General features: G+C 37.8%; 2 protein-coding genes across 9 annotated transcripts; one reads left to right on the plus strand and one right to left on the minus strand.

Moving 5' to 3' along the window:
- Window positions 1-826: 826 nt before the first annotated feature.
- Window positions 827-8,902, minus strand: LOC104905210 (uncharacterized). 3 transcript variants are annotated; one of them, XM_010693670.4, is made up of 9 exons: window positions 8,592-8,902; window positions 7,919-8,161; window positions 6,917-7,112; window positions 5,188-5,358; window positions 4,994-5,110; window positions 2,790-2,987; window positions 2,615-2,674; window positions 2,204-2,302; window positions 827-1,324 (listed from the first exon to the last, which is right to left on the minus strand). In XM_010693670.4, exons 2-9 carry the CDS (start codon window positions 8,056-8,058, stop codon window positions 1,004-1,006), a joined length of 1,302 nt encoding a protein of 433 aa, XP_010691972.2. In that variant the 5' UTR covers window positions 8,059-8,161; window positions 8,592-8,902; the 3' UTR covers window positions 827-1,003. The 3 variants fall into 3 exon arrangements, with proteins under 3 accessions (XP_010691972.2, XP_010691980.2, XP_048495512.1); XM_010693678.4 differs by having other exon boundaries at window positions 8,584-8,902; XM_048639555.1 differs by lacking the exon at window positions 8,592-8,902 and having other exon boundaries at window positions 7,919-8,564.
- A 5,267-nt stretch (window positions 8,903-14,169) lies between these two features.
- LOC104905189 (ribosomal RNA-processing protein 14-C) lies at window positions 14,170-21,006 on the plus strand. 6 transcript variants are annotated; one of them, XR_007271646.2, is made up of 5 exons: window positions 14,170-14,979; window positions 15,516-15,926; window positions 18,880-18,999; window positions 19,128-19,545; window positions 20,522-21,006. XR_007271646.2 is itself a non-coding variant. In XM_048639558.2 (3 exons), exons 1-2 carry the CDS (start codon window positions 14,295-14,297, stop codon window positions 15,923-15,925), a joined length of 1,095 nt encoding a protein of 364 aa, XP_048495515.1. In that variant the 5' UTR covers window positions 14,170-14,294; the 3' UTR covers window position 15,926; window positions 20,522-21,006. The 6 variants fall into 6 exon arrangements, 2 of the variants coding, with proteins under 2 accessions (XP_048495515.1, XP_010691947.2); XR_007271645.2 differs by having other exon boundaries at window positions 18,897-18,999; XR_007271643.2 differs by having other exon boundaries at window positions 18,908-18,999.
- Window positions 21,007-21,057: the final 51 nt, after the last annotated feature.

The raw sequence follows: 21,057 nt of genomic DNA on the forward strand, positions 1-21,057 counted from the left end.
AACTGAACTGAACTGAACTGACTTATTGGAGCTGAACTGAACTGAACTGAACTTATTGGAGCTGAACTGAACTGAACTGAACTTATTAGAGCTGAACTGAACTGAACTGAACTGAACTGAACTGAAAATAAGCTGGGGAGAACAGGCCCTATAAGTGTAATAATTAAAGAGAAAGGAGGGATTACTTATTTTTAGTAGTAGTATTTCTTATTTCTTTTGACAATTATTTTTAGCATATCTTATTTCTTTTGACAATTATATTTAGCATTTTCTTATAAGCTTTTCATCGCATAAAAAATCTCATGCTTGTCATTTATAGTTCAATTAAAATTTTCAAATTTTCGAGGGGTGGGGAATTATTTCTGACAAACGGAACAAAGTATCTTAAAATTTTGATCGCATATTCAACAACTATAACATCATATGTAGATTACGCAATTATATATTTAAGCATATCAAACTCCCCAACTATATATTAACATTTTTTTTCCGTACGTCAAGAAGCTATTAGTTTTTGCATTGGTTTTAATTGACTACAATGTTACATTATTTTTTCACGTGACAAATAGTACATCATAAAAGGATGTCTTGACCTAGTGGTTAAAACTGAGGTGTTGTGAACGATATGTCACAAGTTTGAATCCCCGTCCCATCTTTGTACTTTGTACTGGAGTATTATTAGGGTCTGACGATCACACTATCATAAAGAATGACACGGCACAATCTGTGCTGATATCAATCAAACAGTTGCACAAATCCCTGTTCTGATACTTTTTTTTGAATGTCAGACAAAGCTATAACTGCATAAGGAATACATATTCACGCATGACAAAACAGCCATGTAACCCACTTTCATAAAACCACCATAATCATTAATCAATGACCACAAAAATCAGATTTGCATAAGCAATTGTATTGGCCTAATGGGCACTAATCGTTGTGTATACATTCACCGAAATGTACAATCACAATATGAAAGAATGAAAGAATCGATTTGGTTCTATCAAGTAGTAGCATGTCTAGACATAAGCTGACAGTCACGTCTTTGTAAAAACTCCTGATCAGATTTAGCCGTTGGCCCATCGAGCTTGTCATGTTCTTCCTTTCGACGGGAGAAATGCCTCCGCAAAGAGAGTTTTTGTTGCAAGATACCTTCAGGAGACTGATTTACTTCTCCATTCTGCTTCTCAGCTCGCTTGCCACGACGTGAAGAACCATGCCTTTCTAATAGTTTTTTCTGCTTCCCTCTTGTTATGATAGGTTGGCCTTCTTTCCCATGTACTTTCTCATATTCAAGCCTCAAGTCTTCTAAACGCTTCGAAATCTAAGCATCAAGAAAATTTAGGTATCGGTCATACTATAGTAGATAAGTGAAGAGTTACCTACTTTTCGTAGTATAAGCAAAAACAACAATGAAAGACAGCCTTGTCTTTCTTCTTTGAATCTATGATATAGAAAAGTGAAAATTTACCACTTTGAAACACTAGAAACATCAAACATCTATGATCTAACTCATCTTATTGTCTTTCATCACAGAAAAGAAGTGAAAGACATTCCAACTTGTAGTACTCCTGACTACTCCATCCATCTCTATTGAATGGTTAAAATTGTTTTTTACACAATCTCCAAAACACATTTTTTTACCATGAGTGTCTTTATTTACATACTAGTAAAAATTATAAATAGTTGATGTTTTTCAGATTAAACATGGAAATGAATCTAACAAGAAATCCACGTCATAATGGTCCCTATGAAAGTCGTGAATATCAATAATTGTCCCTAAATTTTTTTTTTTCCCTTGGTTATGATGGATTCATCATCCCTCAATTATAGAACATACAAGACACAACGCAGGACAAACTTTATCCAGAAGCTGATATTGGCGACAATCCACACTAGATAGAGCAAAACACAAGTTATAAGATGCAATACTTAACACAAATTCATACAAGGACTAAAAAGAAGTTGCAAAATTACATGGACCGCAACGAATTTAGAGATGGGACAGAAAAGATTTTAAGTTACGACCTCCCTTTAATTCTTTGTTGAGAAACGTGACAATGTGAGTTCATTGTTTTCCTAAATACTTAATCATTTGAGATTTTTATGAAAAGCCAGCCATCCGACATGTAATCCATCATAAATGGCAAGATTTTACATACTGAGATATCTAAGTTATTCAATAATAATGAAGTGGGCAAACCTTGATCGTATAGGCCAAGGGCAATAATGTATCAGGATCCATCACTTCTTCAGGAAAATTACGCAACGCCTGTATGAGTTTCTCAAAAGGTAACTTTATCTGATTAACCAATTAAGAAAAAAAAAAGTTAAAAAGCAACCAAGCACTAGTAATATCAGGGTGCATATAAGAAGGATGTAAGAGACGAAGCAACTTAGTCACAACCCAAGGATAAAGTTTGACACCACCAAACTGATAAATATAGCATGAGAACATGTGCGCTCCCCTTTTTATAAGTATGCATTCAAGTAGGGTAAACCATTATTCTGGCACATACTTTTCCATGACGAGAATAGCATATTTACAAGTCTTGCCTTTTAACATTCCCAACACAAGCTAAGCTAAAATGCAGAAGAGTGTATAAATGCTCACCAAGTCATCTTGACAGGACTTCAACAAGGCCAACCCAACTCTGAAGACAACTTTCACACCCTATCCAGGAAGAACGAAAACATAAAGATAACTCCAGAAACACCTAATGATTACAGTATCTTAGATTTTAATTTTTTTTTTTATATATATATATATATATATATAATATACTAACCTCATACAGAAAGACATCCCATATTCGAAGGGACAAGTGAAAGGGAAAAGAATAAGAGAACACAGTGATGAACCATTGACTTGCATACATGCTAGGATTTATCATCTCTTGAGAAAAATGCTCTCCAAGTTTGGGCAAGTATTCTCTCACCAAAAGATCAAACTGGAACAGGTATTGTTGTACCAAAGGCAATCCTGACTGAACACATAAAAGAGCAAAGAATGTTTATCCAGAAGTTTGATGATAGAAACAAAAAACCTTAAATGCATAGGATAGAGATAATGACTTCAAGATTAAGATACAAAGTCTAAAATTGTATAAGGAATATCATATAATGAATGAAATAGACATCTTCATAACAAGAAGAAGATTGCATTAATAGACACATCTATAGATCATGCTACAATAAATTTCCAAGACTAACAAAAACACTACTAAAGATGCAATGCCATAGCATCAACAACATAAAGAAAAGTTGCCCAAAATCTGCCAGATTCTAGAGTTCCAGTACCGAGGCCAAACTGTACAAGTTACAATCTGATTTACAGCAACAAAATTATCTATCTATTAGCAAATCCAGATATCTAAAGAGGACAAACCCCAGACAGCGAGAGGGAGTCACTATAAATAGTATTGTCAGTAATCTGTGAACAACTAATTGAACTCCAAAATGCATGTGCTACTCATAAAATGAGTACAACCACATTATTCATTACAGAAATATGCATCTTTTGTTGTGGAAAATTTGAAGACAACAGATAGTGACTGGTGTGCCAGCTCATTACCTCTGTGGCTATGCTACCCCTAATAGGTCCTGCCTACACCCCTTTTATCATCTTGGCAGATTCTAGACATTTGATCAAAGGCTAGCTAAAATACCTGGTGGATTCAATTGTTGTCTTGGTCCACTTTGTTTTACTTTTTCAGATCTGACTTGGAGGATTCTTCGTCCATTGAGGCTGATATGGTAAATTTTGCTAGATAGCAATCATGGAGTGAAAGGGAAGCAAGACAGTTGAAACTTGTTGGTAGGAATGATATTAATATTATGATATATCAAGCAAAGTTTAAAGAGCTTGGAGTGGAAACTCGGGCTTCAGCGTTCTTTTGACTCCGCTATCATCAATGACGACCATCTTGGTACACCATTAAACTAGTGCCTCAATAGAAGGGGTAATCATATTATTTTAAGATAACCTGAGAACTAAGGAAACAATGAAACATGCAGCAGAAATATATAGAAAGGCAGACATATTCAGTGGTTCTAAAGGCTAATCTCCTCAAACCAAAAGATTATTTCTGTTAATTCCTGACCTAAAAACATAAAAAATTTAAGCAAGCTTCTCCTGGAAGGCAGCAAACATCAACATTATTTGGACTGCTACCTAGGTCAATCACTGCCTCCTCCAATATTGACAACAATCAGCCTATTAGAACGATATCAACAATTACTGCACCTACGTTACTTGGACTATTTTGAGGAAAATTCCACAATTTTGAAGCGTCCATATCCATGTCAGAGTGTCGAGGAATTGGCATGGGTACATGATGTAGAGTGAAGAGTCTGGGGAACATAGACTGACAGTACACCTACAGGCACAAAAATAGATAGCCAATGCTGCCCGAACAATGAAGATTACAATTTCCTATCTAGCCCTCATTGTCTTCAATCAATACTAAGTTTCTAGAGCCTCATAAGGAAGTTATTACACCAGAACAGCATCCATTAAAGATATATCTTCTCACATAACATACATATGTTATAGCTTTGTTATGATTCAATGCTACTTCATGACTTCTAAAATTGTCCTCCATAACAAACACAGTAGCACCTCTCACCAGCCGAGTGAGGAATACTAATATACATTAAATTCATCACCAGGTCCTCACATCCTTAAGATATTCAAACTCAAGATGCCAATGCAGATCCCGAAACACAGTATGCTAGATTTTCTTACTACACGTACAAAATAAAGGTAGCTCTACTGCTCTAGGCATAAATTCGTCAAAAAAGGCTCAGAAAAATTATGGATATTAATTTATAGCATGCAATGATAATATTGACTGTACATCAAAGCATGGTTCCAAGAAACTATTACAAATAAAGACTTCAAAAATCTCCACTGTGCAATATGGGGGAACAATAATAATACTGATAATAACAATAATATTACAAATGATAAATGCATGAAAGTGGATGTTACCAAATATAATCCTTCCATCGGGGCATTAACGGCTCCTTTAAGCAATGCGACCAATAACCAAAATGCATCTTCCTCGCTCATATAAAGAAGCAGCAGACCAGCTATAAACCCCATACCCTGCATTCCAGACAGCAACAACATCATGCAACTTGTAATTGTACTCAAGTGCAAAGTTATAGCAAGACCTGACAAACCTGAACATATCCAACATCTCTGTCATACACAGAATATGCTTTCAGAACATTGTAGAGTGATCTCTGACCAGGACCATGCCTTTGCTGGAAGAAGACGTGAGAAGGAAAAGTACGTGATATATCTCGAATTATATCCAGCTCTGATGCTGAAGTCTCATATATTACCAGTTGCTGCACCAAATATGAACTTTAGTGTTCACAAGAGTATTAAATGGACACCAACAAGTGCATGCTGTGCATCCCAGAAAAAAGCTATTTATGAAAAACATGGAACTGAAAAAAGCAATGTCAATTCGGAATCTTACAATCCTTGACTCTACTTAAGCTGTAAATCACCAATAGGCTAGACTATCACTATTATATGCGCAATCAGACAAAAGACAATCCATTGATATTCTATTAAAACAACAAGAAGCTAGCTTATGGTTGAGATTTATGGAAAATGACTAATCACCAACATAGAGGATCATTATGATCTGCTAATGTGACTGTCACATTATATTATATTGCCAATCAACATATACATCTGAAGCTTGTAAGATAAGAACCCACCCTACTCTGGAAAGGGGAAGAGAAGGGCTCACAATATTTTAGACCTGGCTCACTAGGCTTAGAAAGAGGTCCACAACACAGACTTGCTTGCATATGTCATTCCAAGGCTTCTGTTTAACTCTTGTTAACTACAGCTATTGAGACAAATCAGTAACAATGGACCATAGTGCTTGTGAAACAAAGCCCTTTAAAATAATGAGTTCAATTCCTCAAAAGTTTGTTTGATGTTGGCAAGCAACCTAGAAATGCAATAGAAGGAGACTGTCAGAAAAGACAAAACAAGTATTTTCCACTTCTATAAGCTTTCCTGGAACTAGAAATAGAAGCACTTTGTCACATATGAAACTGCAGACCTCTGTCCTCCAAACAATATTTGAAAGAGAGTCTTCAATTCGGGAAGAGGCGAAAGGAACGACAGATTAGGATAGATTTCCTGATCTCATATAAGACTATTAGGCACACAATATTAGTCATTAGATACTCCCGGTAGATGTATAGCAGATCTAAAAGATACTAAATATTTCCTTAATTGCGCAGAACCGATAACAGAAACTGTGGGAGTCAACAAGGCTAAAAGTTCCTCCTAGATGACTAGATAATACTTGCATTACACATCACATCAAAAGGCATAAATCAGACAAAAAACTTCATGTTTCACTCTCCAATAATATGTTGAATTTATAAGCTTAATCACAGCCCATCAATCTTTGTAACTTAGACTACAGTTTATCTAAGCACTAGTGACAGTACATCTGTTTTCCAAATGATGCAGAAAGCTCTGTATAGTTGTAAAGACCTTGGCAGTTTCTGTTTCCCGTCTTTGACAGATAGAATGATTATGCGAATTTGTACAAACGAGAATTCTAGAAATAAAAGACGATAATGCCTAAGCTCCAACATCAACATATACCCTCAATTCCTCTAAAGAGGTTCCCTCCCTGGACAAAATAAGGGGGTTTATTGTACACAAGCCTGTCTCTGAAGTAACAACAAGTTCATTCATATCAGCAATCAATCCAATATGCGACAATTATCTATTACTTCATGATACAAGAAACACTGTAGTTTACTGGATCCTCTACTTTTTAGTCCATAAGTATAACCCAAAAGCCAAAGGTGAATCATTGGTCCGAGCGTAATTTCACAAATTTCCCGGAAGGGGAGAGTGGAAGATTACCTCGTAAACTCCCGGATTCATGAGCAAGAGATCACGACTTCCAGAGATCAGTTGCCATACAAGACCCCTTAAACAATCAGGAATTCCTTTTCTGACACGCCTTTTAACTACAAGAGGTTTCCTCCTTATATAATGCTTCCAATCGCTCCCACCAACCCCAATCATCTTTCTCCATTTTTGAACTCTTCTTTCCTCCCTGTGAAAGGTCCTCATGCAATAAGTAAGTGAAATAACGCATGAAAGCAAGAGATAGATTGAGAAAAATAGGCAGGAGGAAACATATAATTTCAAAATTTTCAGGTACTCTCAAAGTCTCAACGCCTGGAGCCCTGGACAAAAGACTTTCTCATGCATCAACAAGTGCAAACATTATAAGCTGTGAACAGGAAATATTAAAAAAACAAACAACCCGACATCTGTAGTGCTTTGACATAAGAGAAAAAGAAAAAGGAAGAAGCTATGTTTCGCTAACAATAACATAAAAGGAAAAAGGCCGAACAACTTGTACATGAATTCAGAGTCGAACAACTCAACCATAATATGCAAAAGACAGTACTATAGCTACTATAACTGACATGCTGCACCAGCAGGCACTATCAAAGTGAGGAAGGGATGAAGTCAGGTCAAAGAATGCATTGTAATTGAAGTATACTAAGGTTGGTCGCAGTATTTGAGAAAGAAATAACAGTAAGTATAATAAGCTTAATGGTATTCTCTTCAATCGGAGAAGAAAGTCTTTTTCGTACAAGTGTACAGCTGCTCATAGTGCTATCAGTAGCATAAATACTTTGAAAAGGAGAAACACACACACCCAAAGACAGTTGTAGTTGACACAACAATGTCAAACTTCTGTGAGCTACCACGAGCATCATCTTCTATAACATGTACCATAAAATTATGCATTATAAATTCCCAAAAACTCAAAAATGCCAAATCCATCAAAGATATACACACGGCGTATTTAGTCATTGGTAAAGGCAACAGTAATTCCATAAGAATTACCTCTCGGATGCAACAGTTGACTTGCTCCTCTTCAAAGCATCAGGAGAGTTGCTATTTTCTGGCTTTATGAATCCAAATCTGTCCACTAGTTTTGGTGATGACGGTCCTGATTCATCTCCATCTATTTTCTTCTTCTCCATCTACTAACCAACACAAGATTCCAACCCCCAATTTTCACCCACTACTGTTATTAGCATGTTGCAACTTCCCTCAATTGAACACTACCAAGGTCTACAATAAGTTCTGGGAAATCAACATACATCAAACAAAATATCACTAATGGCATAGAATTACTCATCTACATAAGTTTTCATCCATCAATCTTATGCTCATCTAACCAACATTTCCTTCACAAATAGCATTCAAAATCAACAACCCACATCAGATTGAACAAGCTAAGTCAAAATAGACTGCAAAACTAATATTAATGCAGAAAAAAAAGACACAATTTTGAACCCAAAAACAGAAACTGAAATATAACCCACAAACCAAAATCAGGGTATAAATAAAAATCCGTAGAAGAAAATCTACAATCTCAAAAAACAAAACCCATTAAAACCCACAAAATGTCTTCAATCAGAGTCAACTGGGTTACATTGAAAGATCAATAATATGAATTCAAAATTGCAAAATAAAGAGTGAAATAGAAAGAAGAGAGATACTACCATCATACCATGAGAGTAGAGCACACGAAGGAAGCTTCTATAACAAACGGTGATCGGAAAGTAAGAATCTAACTAAAATCTTAGATTTTTTTGGAAGCAAATAATTTTAGATAGTTCTACAAAATTCTTGTTCTTCTGTTGGAAAGACAGCCTATTATGATGGAGACATAAAAACGAAATAAATAAGCCAATTGTGAAACTATGAGCTTTGACTCTGGAACCTGGAACTCTGGAAGTGATTGGGGGAATTTTTGTTCATATTTAATCAACTTCTATTTTTAATATTCTGACAGATGCATCATTTTGCATGTAACCGCAATGGAGTAAAAGTGAATGAATGTTCTTCTACCTTGATGTAAAAAGGGGTTTAAGGCGGCAAGCTGTTGTTGTTTTTTGGGTAAGGGTAAACCTCGACAAATTGGTGAGTGAAAAACTAAAGATGATGTCTGTTATGCGGAAGCGTTTAATTAAACCAAACAAGAATCCACAACAACCAAGCACACACACAAAGAAAACAAGAAAGCGAATAAATGACACACAGATTTAACGAGGTTCACTATCAACGTGATAGCTACGTCCTCAAGGCAGGGAAAAAGATCGCTTCACTATGAACGAGACGATTACAAATACAATAGGCAAGATTCAATTGAATGGATTTCGAATTGAATCTCAAAGACTCTCTCTAATCTTCTCTATTGTGTTTTCTCTAATCTCTCTCTTAGTATTTTTTGTGGTTCTAAAACCCTAAATATGACAAAACATATTTATATGAAGTCTAAGATACAAGCCCTAAGTCGTAAAATAAGAAAAGAAACGCGAAAAAATTTCGCCTCCCCGATAGGTGCGGGAGCACCATCATCTGGTGCGGGAGCACCAGCCTGATGTGCGGGCGCACATGCCTGATGTGCGGGAGCACCAAAGTGTTCTGCCTCAGCTTGAAATCTGTCGTAGCGAATGTCGGGAGCACCACTACTTGGTGCGGCGCACCTGACATGGTGCGGGCGCACCAACATTTGGTGCGGGAGCACCACTCGTGCCGAGCCATTCTTCTCTCGCCAAGCTGCTGCCTTCCTCCTTCGGCAAGTCACAACTCACAAATCTCCACCTTGACTTGCATCTATCACACGACTCCACCTTGAAACCATCAACACATCATGTACCTCTGCAACAGTACGCGAGATACTCCCTTCCCCTCCTGCTCATGCATCTTTCATCCGATGCCAGACTTGCCCTCATATGAGTCTCACCCAATCTCGCCAAGATCGCTGACCACTCATCATGAACGACCCTGTCTCACAGCCTATGAGACCCATGTTGCGCATTCACCTGAAACCCAATTTATTACCCGTCGGAAATCAAATCGCCTTCACTGAATCGCAAACACACTAGCTCCACCTTAATCAAGACGAGCCAGTACCCTGCCAGTTGCTCCAACTAGAGCCATTTGCACTTACGTCTAAGTACCCAAAACAAAACACCCTTGGCGCAGGGGAACTTCCGTCGAAGTTCTTCTATGCTCGCGCCGGAGCACTCCACCTCGTTCTCACTGGAACGCAGGCAACTCCTCCTGGAGTTCCAATCTAGCTACCTCTTGGTGACTTCTCCCAAATCACCTCTCAACCCAACACTCCCTGGCAAAGACATGTCGCTCGAGATCCCATAGCTATAAGCTGGCACACAAGTATCGATAGAACCGAACCTTATCATACCAATCTGCTGCTGAGAGACCCTTGGTTGTTCTTCTTGATGACCCTAGTTTCAACCAGTTGTGTAGAAGTTCCCACAAACTCTACCTCACTGTTGACACTCTCATCCTAGCCCAAGTATACTCTCAAACCGGTTGTTGAACTCATTCCCGTTGACTCTGACCTCTCAACCTGTGAAGAAGCCCCCATAAGCTCCACCTCACACTCAAGACCATCATTTTAACCCAGAATGCAGCTTCAACTCAGAATCATCTCTAGCCAGTGCGTACCCTGCAAATCATACAAGTTACCCACACCTGACTTCACGCCACGAAGTAACTACAAGAACCCTTCACCACACGCAAAACTCCATCCCCTCCTTGGAATCGAAAACCCTTACGGTCTAACATCCCAAGAGATATAAGTTTCTCTTAAGTTGTGGAACATGCCTCACGCCTCTAAGATCCTTAACTCTCCCATCATGCATTCTAAACCTCACAGAGCCTACTCCAACCACCTCACACACCGTATTGTCACCCAAAGTAACACTACTCTTGCATAAGCTATAGGTCGAAAACATCTCCTTGTCAGAACACATATGTGAAGAACATCCACTATCTAGAACCCACTTATCTTCTAAGCGTTTCTCCTCATGGACAATTAGAGCTAAATCCTCCTCAGAATCGTAGTCAACCTTATTTTGTTTTGCAAAAGAAGCCGAACCATCCTTCTTAGGACATTCACTCTTCCAATGACCCGGTTCTTTACAATAATGGCAAAGATCACTACTTTTAGGGCCCTTCGACCTAGGTTTTCTCCTATCCCTACTCGAATCTCCCTTATTTTTCTCAGCATTTGCTACCAAACCTGCAGAATAATCACGATCCTCTACCATATCACCAGTTGCTTTATGACGCAATTCCCTAGATAAAGTGCCGACTTTACCTCCTCTAGGGACACAGTGTCTTTTCCAACCACAAAAGACTCTACAAAATGTTCATAGCTACTTGACAATGAAACCAACAATATCAACGCAGCATCCTCATCCTCAATCTTAACATCTAAATTACGCAAGTCCAGTAAAATAGAATTCAAACGATCGAGATGATCTTTTAGGGACATACCTTCTCTCATGCGTAGGCCAAACAACCTTTGCTTCAATAGCAATTTGTTTGTGAGGACTTTGTCATGTACAAGCTCTCCAGTTTCAACCACAAACCTGCAGCCGTGATTTCATCTGCAACCTCTGTGATGACATCGTCCGCCAAGCATAGCAAGATAGTGGAGTGTGCTCTTTCCTCCATAGATTCCAACTCGCCTCAGTTAGACCAGTCAGATTTCCCTCTTTTGATGTCGTTGTGAAACCCTTAATCAATGGTTTCCAGATACCTTGTTGTTTCAATAAAGCTCTCATCTTTATCTGCCATAGCCCAAAACTATTCCTTCCCGTAAACTTGTCGATCTTTAAGGTTGTTGTTGCCATGTCCCAAAAGCGATTAACCCCGGTGTTAACCTGTAGCTCTTGATACCACTTGTTATGCGGAAGCGTTTAATTAAACCAACAAGAATCCACAACAACCAAGCACACACACACAAAAAAACAAGAAAGCGAATAAATGACACACAGATTTAACGAGGTTCACTATCAACGTGATAGCTACGTCCTCAAGGCAGGGAAAAAGATCGCTTCACTATGAACGAGACATTACAAATACAATAGGCAAGATTCAATTGAATGGATTTCAATTGAATCTCAAAAACTCTCTCTAATCTTCTCTAGTGTTTTCTCTAATCTCTCTCTCTAGTATTTTTGTGGTTTAAAACCCTAAATATGACAAAACATATTTATATGAAGTCTAAGATACAAGCCCTAAGTCGTAAAATAAGAAAAGAAACGCGAAAAAATTTCGCCTCCCCGATAGGTGCGGGAGCACCATCATCTGGTGCGGGAGCACCAGCCTGATGTGCGGGCGCACATGCCTGAGTGCGGGAGCACCAAAGTGTTCTGCCTCAGCTTGAAATCTGTCGTAGCGAATGTGCGGGAGCACCACTACTTGGTGCGGGCGCACCTGACATGGTGCGGGCGCACCAACATTTGGTGCGGGAGCACCACTCGTGCCGAGCCATTCTTCTCTCGCCAAGCTGCTGCCTTCCTCCTTCGGCAAGTCACAACTCACAATGTCAATTACAAGTTGGGATTATGGGAGGAAATTGGATATTTATTAACAATAGAGGTATTTCTTTTAAAAATTAAAATATGAACTTATATGTCAATATTCATAACAAATTATTATGAGACAACAAATCTGTATAAATATATTAAAAGACTAAGGCTATGTTTATTTCACCTTATTTTTGCTTATTTCAGATCTAATCAGATCAGAAAAAATAAGTTCAAATCAGATCAGTTCAGATCATGCTTATATTTAAAAATCATTATATTTTTCATTACATATTAGTATAAATTATAATGATTGAATATTAATAAAGTACTCATTGAGACGAATCAAACAAGACCCCACATGACTATATTTTTTCTTATATATTGAGAAAAATCTAAAAAATAAGATATTGTAATCAGATCAGATCTGAAAAAAAAAAGCTCAGATAAGTTCAGATTAGAAAATTTAAGGTGAACTAAACATAGCCTAAGTTGTACATATAATTTAGTGCAATTTTTTTACCATCATCATCATAGTCATTTTTGGTATTTAAGAAGCTACAAGAGCGTAAATGAGAATTGATCTCATGAATCATGATCTATTTGGGAACGTGAAGGAAACTCTAACCAACTGAGCTACTATCCCTCACTTTCTCATCACCGTAAGCCATCCATAAGGCCACGATAGAACTATGCAACTAGGGATGGGTAAGGGTCTGGGTCGGGTCCATCTGGTTACTAGATTTTTTTGCAGACCCGGACCCTAAGGGTCCGAACAAATTGGACCCAGACCCTAAAGACCCTTAGGGTCTGGAGGGTCCAAGCCTAAATTCTTTATTTTGCCAAATTTTCAGCATTATTAATATCAATAATCATCTGAAATTCGCATGAAACAAACACAAAAAATCGCATGAAACAAACACAAAAAATCGCATGAAACAACACACAAGAATTCGCATGAAACAAACGCAAACATATAAATTGAAAAACACGAAACAAACGAAACAAACACAAACTTATAAACTCGAAAAAAAACGAAACAAACACAATTCACAAACATATAAACTGAAAAAAACGAAACAAAAACACAAACATGCAAACTAAAAAAAACGAAACAAACACACACAACTTACATAAGAGTTCATAATGGATGTTTTGGTTTAGGTTTTAGTCTTTTAGAAAATCAGTTTTTTTTTTTAAAGTTAAAATGTATACTTCCTCCGCTTTTTTAGATGTTACACTTTCTATTTTAGGAAGTTTTAAATTAGATATTACACTTTTATTTTGAGTAATAACTTATCTCTATCTCTCTCCTATCACATGTTCACATGGGACCCTTTTGTTTTTCATTCTCTACATCTTTCTCCTCTCCCAAAATTACCTAGGAATCCGTGATTTGAAAAGTGTAACATCTAATAAAATACAGAGGAAGTATATTAAATAAGTTTAGAGTATAAGGTTCGGGTCTGGGTCCAAATTTTTAAGAACCGAACCCGAACCCTAAAAATCCACTTGAACCCAAACCCTTAGAATCTGAAAAAGTTGGACTCAGACCCTTAAATTAGGGTCGGGTCCAATAGAATCCGGGTAGGGTCCGGGACCCATTCCCATCTCTATATGCAAGTATGCAAGTTAATGCAACGCTAGGGTAGTAAGAAAATAAAAAAAGAGTTTGGGCCTTGAACCGTTAGGCGAACTTTGAAACAGTAATTTGTACAAAGCCCGGGAAACCGCGTTCTAAACCGAAAAAAGACGAAAAGAAAAAAGAACAAAAACATCTTCCGCAACCCTAATATTCTCTCTCTTCGAATTTCTTCCTTTCACAGCTTCTCTTCTCCTTCGTCTCTGGTGGTTATATTTCCGTAATGAAGAAGAAGAAGCAAGCTTCCGACGCTGGAACTATCGTCGGAGATGGCAAAGATACCGCGGGAAAATCTTCCGCCATTGTAGGCGACATCAAAAGCTTAGTGAAAGACCACGCAAACTTCTTCGACAAGATCGTAGAATTAATTCCGGCGAAGTTCTACCTTCCTTCAAATGAAGACGATAAGCCGTGGTTCCAAGGGTTATCCAAAGCAGCGAAAGCAGAAGCGAAGCTAAAATCAATTGAAAACACGAAGAAATCGAGACGCGATCGATTAGACCCCGAGAAATCGTCCAAAACAACCCTAGATTTGTTGAAGGAGTCATTGGAGAGCCAAAAATCGGAGAAAAAAGCGTCAAGTGATGATGATGATGATGATCGTATTGGTGGTGGTTCGAGGTTGATGAATTTGGAGGAGGATAAGAGGTCGGTGACTTACGAGGAGTTGAGGCAGAGGTTGCATAGGAGGATTGAGGAGTTGCGAGCCGGTCGCGGCGACGGAAGCGGGTTTGTGAGGAAGAGGAAGGAGGTGGAGAAGAGAGAGAAGAAGGATGAGAGGAAGCGTAAAAGAGATGAAGATAAGGAGGATGATAATGAGATTAAGAGAGATATTGAGAAGGAAGTTTCTGAAGCTGCTAAAGGAATTGAGTTTGGGAAGGTCAAATTAGCTGCTTCCACTGATGAAAGTAAGAATTCTTTTGATGTTGTTTAGTTATTACAGTTGATGATTTCTTTCATTTGCAGTGATTTTCAGTGAATCTTGTCTATCCTTTTTAGGTAATTTATGTGAATTTTATAACCAAGAATTAGGTAACACTGGGTTTAGAGTCATTAACACCTTTCTTCTGTTGGATTATTCTTTTACTAAATGAATGTGTCAAGAATCTGTTTAACTCCGATATATCTTGATTGTAAATATTTCGTTTCAGCCAAATTCTTTAGATCGAGAATTCTGAGGTAACATTAATTGTTAATACTTTGTGGCATCAATGGTATTCTTTACTATTATAGGTCACTTTACCATGTCAATATGATAAAATATTGAATGTCACCTGTGAATACTGATGCAACGTAAATTAGTTAATCAGAATCCTTAATGTGTGAAATGGCTACAAGGGCTTCAATATTGTATCAATGGGACATCTATCAGTTATTACAATGTTGGATAGTGTGGATACTATGGAACATGGTCACTGAAAACCACATTTGTTTAAAACTGCAGTACTTAATAATAACAAGAAGAAGAAGAAATTGTCGAAGGAGAAGGAGTTAGAGAGAGCACTTCAGCTGGAAGAGGCAAAGAAAGATCCAGAAAAGGGTGAAGTATTTACAAAAAAGCATTCTTGGAAGACAGCTACTGAGAGGGCAATGGGGGTTAAAGTGCATGATAATCCCAAGCTGTTGAAGAAAAGTTTGCAGAAGGATAAAAAGAAGCATGAGAAGAGTGTCGAGAAGTGGAAGCAGAGGGTTGAAACCACTGAGAAGATGAAGCGGGGTAAGCAGGATAAGAGAAAAGAGAATATTAAGGCCAGGATTGACAAAAAGAAGCAAACAAAAATTGACAAGAGAGAAAAGAAGCTTATGAGGCCAGGGTTTGAGGGCAGGAAAGAGGGCTACATTACAGGGAATTAAGGTTTGCAATAGAGATCTTGATTTTTAGTCATTATGTAATCCTACTTGTCATGGTTGTAGGTAGTTAAGAAAGACAAACACAATCAAGTTTTTGCTCCTTTACTTTATTTTGCTGTTGAAGTCCAATTATTTTTAATGAAGTTCACTTTTTTTTTGATTTAGTTTTGAGCTACATGTTCATGTTCTGATTTTCGTTCTTTTGTTCCTGAAGTAGATGATTTCTATGAAATGGAAAATGATAAATCTTTGGTGTTTATTTATTTAATCAAAGGAAAATGGAGCATGATTGCACATTGTCTGCTCAAATATTGGCATTTTGGAATAGAGAAGGACACTCTATCATCCCACTCTAAATGGTGTAGATTTTGCCTTTTGGCTGTCATTCTCTCCCAATAGACTGTTTCTTGTCCTCACATAATTGTCCTGGCTTTCATATCTAAAGCTTTAATTATAAAATGTTCTTATTCAAATGAAACACCTAAAGTAGGATATAAAAGTACTGGGATTTGATCTATTTTGGGTTGTTTTAGGATTCAAAATTTCAAGCGCAGCTTGGTGTGAAATAGTTTCTTAGATATTGTCTGTCACCTCTTAAATATCTACTCCACGGATGACTTTCTTGGTAGAAATATTTTCTGTCGTATTATATGTTGAGCATTGAAAAGCTTGGTGAGCTTTTTCGATGATTTATTCTGTAGAAGTGAAGCTCGTGATAGTTTTAGTACATTACTAATCATTTTATGGATGTAAGATGATTTATAGCTCCAAAATATGTATTCTAAAAGAAAATGTCAGTGCTAATTGATCTTCAAAACCGAGCCAATCTTCTTTATCTCTCCCTTTTTTCGCTGTTGCATTTTTTACTTGCATTCTTCTTTGTTCTGCTACTTTTCATTTGTGCACCACTTCATGATAGTTTTCGTTGCGGAGATGCTTATTTGTTCATTGCTTCATCCATTTATAGATGCATATCAGATTGTTACGTTTATGTAGATTAGTGTATTGTTAGTTAGTCTTTGAGTCTTCATGTCATGGCTTATTGGTCCGAAGTGTTTCCTAGTCCATTTCAAGTTGTAACTTGATTAAGCATTCATGGTTTGGACGATAAAAAGAAGAGGTTTCTGTTGCTTCTTTCCTCATAGAAGATACAGCCTCAGCGCCGTAGTGTGGCAGAATGCATGGTGGGGAGGTACTGCGCGCAGAAGAATCAAAATGAAAAAGCTGTTTTGGCAATACCAGCAAGCTCTTGAGGGCTAAAGTTTCTCTGATGTGCTTTGCTGTTGAAATAATTTGTAGAAAGTATATAGTATTCTTGTTAGAGATATTTTGGCGGAGAAACAAGAGAAAAGATATAGTGCAGGATGATAGATGTAGTAGCTAGTGCTAGGCGAGCATGTAGCAACTTTATTACTGAGAAGGACATGGTAGGCTCTCAATCCTTGACAGTGCTTCTGATTTGAAGTAGTGAAAGGTCCTATATCTGGATAGAGGTATAAATTCTGGTACTACTTGACATTGGTATCTAGAGTTTGGGAATTCAACCTAGTGGTTGTTTGTTCAGTGCTAGTGGTATGCTAGACTGAGAGCCACCTTCGAGGTGAACTGAGTGTATCTCTGTTACAAGAAGAAATGAAGTTCATATTAATTTTAAAAGCACAAAGTGCGAATGGGGGACTAATGTGTGGGATTCTGCTGAACAGTTCTGGCCAAACCCTGACGAAAGTTACAAATGTTGTCTGATGAGCACAAAAAGTATTTAATGGTTGGTCTGCTAAAATATGACCAAGCCAATGATGTTTAGCTGGTCTTTTTGGATAATCAACCACAATGAGATACAAGCATACAGCTCAGACTTCTACGGGGAAAGCAGATGGAAAGCCTGAGGCAGCAATATAGACGGGAAGGGTTTTCCCCTCCAATTGGTATATGTTGGCCATTTCGGTTAGGGAGAAAAGCTTTTTTTGGAAAATTCCTTTGGATCTGCAATTTGATAATCTTTGGACTTGGTGATGGTATGTCGCAGCAACTATTGTAGAATTGAGGACTTATTGCTATGCACATGGACTAATCAACTAGTCCTAGAGTAAAAAAGGTTAATGCCAAGGAAATCTGTATCGATGAGTGCGCAATTTCGACAGGGTCTCTGGACTCGATGACAAAGCTAAGCTCATGACTGCAGCCACGGTAAGACCTCAGGGTGGGAGTGCTATTCAGTATCCATGGTGGTAGATCAGATAAATCCATGTTCATTGTGCCTGTGTAGGGCACGTAAATGATAAATCAGGTTGATGGTGCAAGTTGCCAAAATTTGAAGAGACATTCAAAATTATAGTGGTCTAAATGTGGTGGTGCAGCACATGCTCTACCAACTGATGAAGTCATTAATGCAGCTGTAATTGGGTTTCTCCAGCTTAAAAGGGGTGTGACGTGGAATGGGTCATAAGCTGCTTCTTCATTCTTCAGCAACCTATATAAGTAGCCAATGTACAATTTTACGGAGGAAGTGTGTGTGTATACCTCTTTTTGTGACTTTTAGAACTTCTGTTTAAGGTGGTTTCTTAATTCTCTACCTGGTATGTCACACAGACGATCCGATGGTCCGCTTCATTGATGCTCAAGTGTGCTAGTTTTACGCTGTTTACTTTGGGAGGAGACCTGATCCGACAATTGTGAATCCAAATGGAGCCTTGATCTCCATTAGCCTATTTGTAGGTCTCCTGGTAACTCTGAATAGGGGACTGACAGTGGTTCTGCTTCTTAAGTTCTTAATGGAGATAAAGTGAGGAACTTTTATATAAATCCCTTGGAACCTGAGGAAAAACAAGAATCCCATGCTGGTCGAGACTTGGAAGCGCTTTTGGACCAGCCAGCCATTTGTTATGGGGCTGTGTTGCATGAGACATGATCCTGTTCTGAGGCACCTAGTATATTTTCTTTTACTGACTGCATTTTAGGTATTGATGTCTCTCAGTTGGATGGTAGGTTTTTTTTCATCATGGATAGCATACTTGTACGGATGCATTGGAGAAGTTGTAATGGTTCCTTGCTGAAGTTTTTGACCTACATTTACCAAGGTCTCTCGTTCTCTATTATCAAACAACTATTTCTGTCGCTCATTCTTCTGAATCTTTTTCAACTGTTGTTATCTAGCAAGAGATGATATTTTACTGACAGGTTTTCTATCTTTCGTTGATAATTATAGGAATGAGATCTGTGCATCCATGGATGTTCTCATTATGGGGTTTACTTATATAAGATAAATCCATAGCTATTCCCAAATGGAGTTGGTTTTGTTGCCTCCAGTTATGAGATTGACCTACCAACCTTTAACGTTGACCTAGCGTATCTTATCAATAATGAGTCGAGTTCGGTCAGCTACCGCAGGTAACTTATTCCTACTTTACGAAATTACGTTGCTCTTTTGGTTTCTTTTACTGACTTCATCTTATACTGTTTTGATCTACATCTACTTGATAAAATAGGGAGGTAGTAAACTAATCAGCTGCTGGATGTGTCTTGCTGTGTATAGGTTGCTCCTCTGCTCTAATATGAGCCATGTTTAACTCCCTCTCCTCGCTTCACATGTTGATTCCCCGTATTCCAAGGATTAAAAAATGGAGGTAGCATGTTTTAATCTTGTCACTGCCACACACTGGAAGATTAGACCAGGTTAAATATAAAAATATTGCTCCTAGACTCAGACAACATAAGTATACAACATAAATGTCCTCTACAGAATTTATCTAATTCTACCGTGTCTATTTGAAGTTTAACTTACTGAACTTTTGGGGATACTAAGTCATCCACCATGCCCATTTGATTGGTGTAGCTCATCTAGTGAATGACGTAACTGCAGTGTTCCATAGATGTGCTGTCTTTTGTAGTAGATTTACTGTTTCTGTATAGTTGTGATATTTTTCATTTCATATTTCTCCTTTAAAATTTGTCATTTATCTATCAAGTATCAACACAATCGGGTTGCGGAATAGATTTCTACTGAGGCATGTCTTGTAAAATTGAAGTAGCTGGTGAGGAAGAAACCGCTATCAACAGGAAAGGGACGAACTTTGAAATTCAACAAAGTTGAAATAAAACAGGCAAACTGGAGAGTGGAGACTGAAAAGTAGTGCAGCAAACAAAGATACAAAGGAGAGGGATTAAGCTTGCTCCACATGAATTTGGCTTGCTTTCAGTTGACACGACTTGTATCTTCAATTTAAACCGCGACATTCCTCAATATAGTTGTTGCATTTCTCACTCTCCCTACTTCACCAGTTTGGTACAGAAAATTATCAAATTATGCTCTATAACTTAACATACCATATATTTTAAGAAAACATTGTTCTTCAAAACTGAGGGAGTGCTTTTCATCTTCCCTGATTGTTATGGTCACTTGTCATGGTTTTGTTCGCTTTTGGATTGTATTGTACAGAAAATCAAATCTGCCACTGTTCATATATTCTGAAGTAGCATGGTGGTTGCTTATGGAATCAAGGGTCAATTGGAGATCACTTTTTTCTTGTTGCCTTGTGGTTTGATGTTTATATTGATGTTGTTTCTTTTCCTGGGTGCTAATTTACTGTAATATTTTTGCAGGTCCTGAGCTACTTTTCATCTTACAAAGGAAAGTCAGGTGAACTTTTTGGTATTCGGCAAATGGATTTACTAAGCTCCTACTTCAAATCCTTACAGGAAGCCGGAAGGATACTACACACTTTTCCCCATGCTATCCAAACAAGCCAATAGAATATGACATGGGAATACATTAGGGTGAAATTGTTACGGTGTGAAAGTTAAGATTACGGCCTCTTCTCTGGTTAAGGTCATGGATGAAGCTTTTAACATTTACAAAAAAACTTTGGGTTGAGGTGGCCAATACCAGGTATATAAGCATTGATTTCAAATGCAGATGTTAATCGTACTCTGGCAACTTTACGTAAGGCGGAGTTTGGCGATGTTTGCTAGTTATTTGATGAAATTAATAGCACATATTTGTAAATTGCAACCAATGAAGCCTTCGAACTACTTTGAAGCTTGGCTAATGGCTAAGAATGCTATCAATAAAAATTTAGATATTTGTAGTTTCCTTTCTTCACAAATGAATTTCGTGTTAGGTTTGAGGCATATTAAGG

Source organism: Beta vulgaris, chromosome 2 (genome assembly GCF_026745355.1).
Source record: "Beta vulgaris subsp. vulgaris cultivar EL10 chromosome 2, EL10.2, whole genome shotgun sequence".
In the NCBI taxonomy this organism is placed as follows: Eukaryota; Viridiplantae; Streptophyta; class Magnoliopsida; order Caryophyllales; family Amaranthaceae; genus Beta; species Beta vulgaris.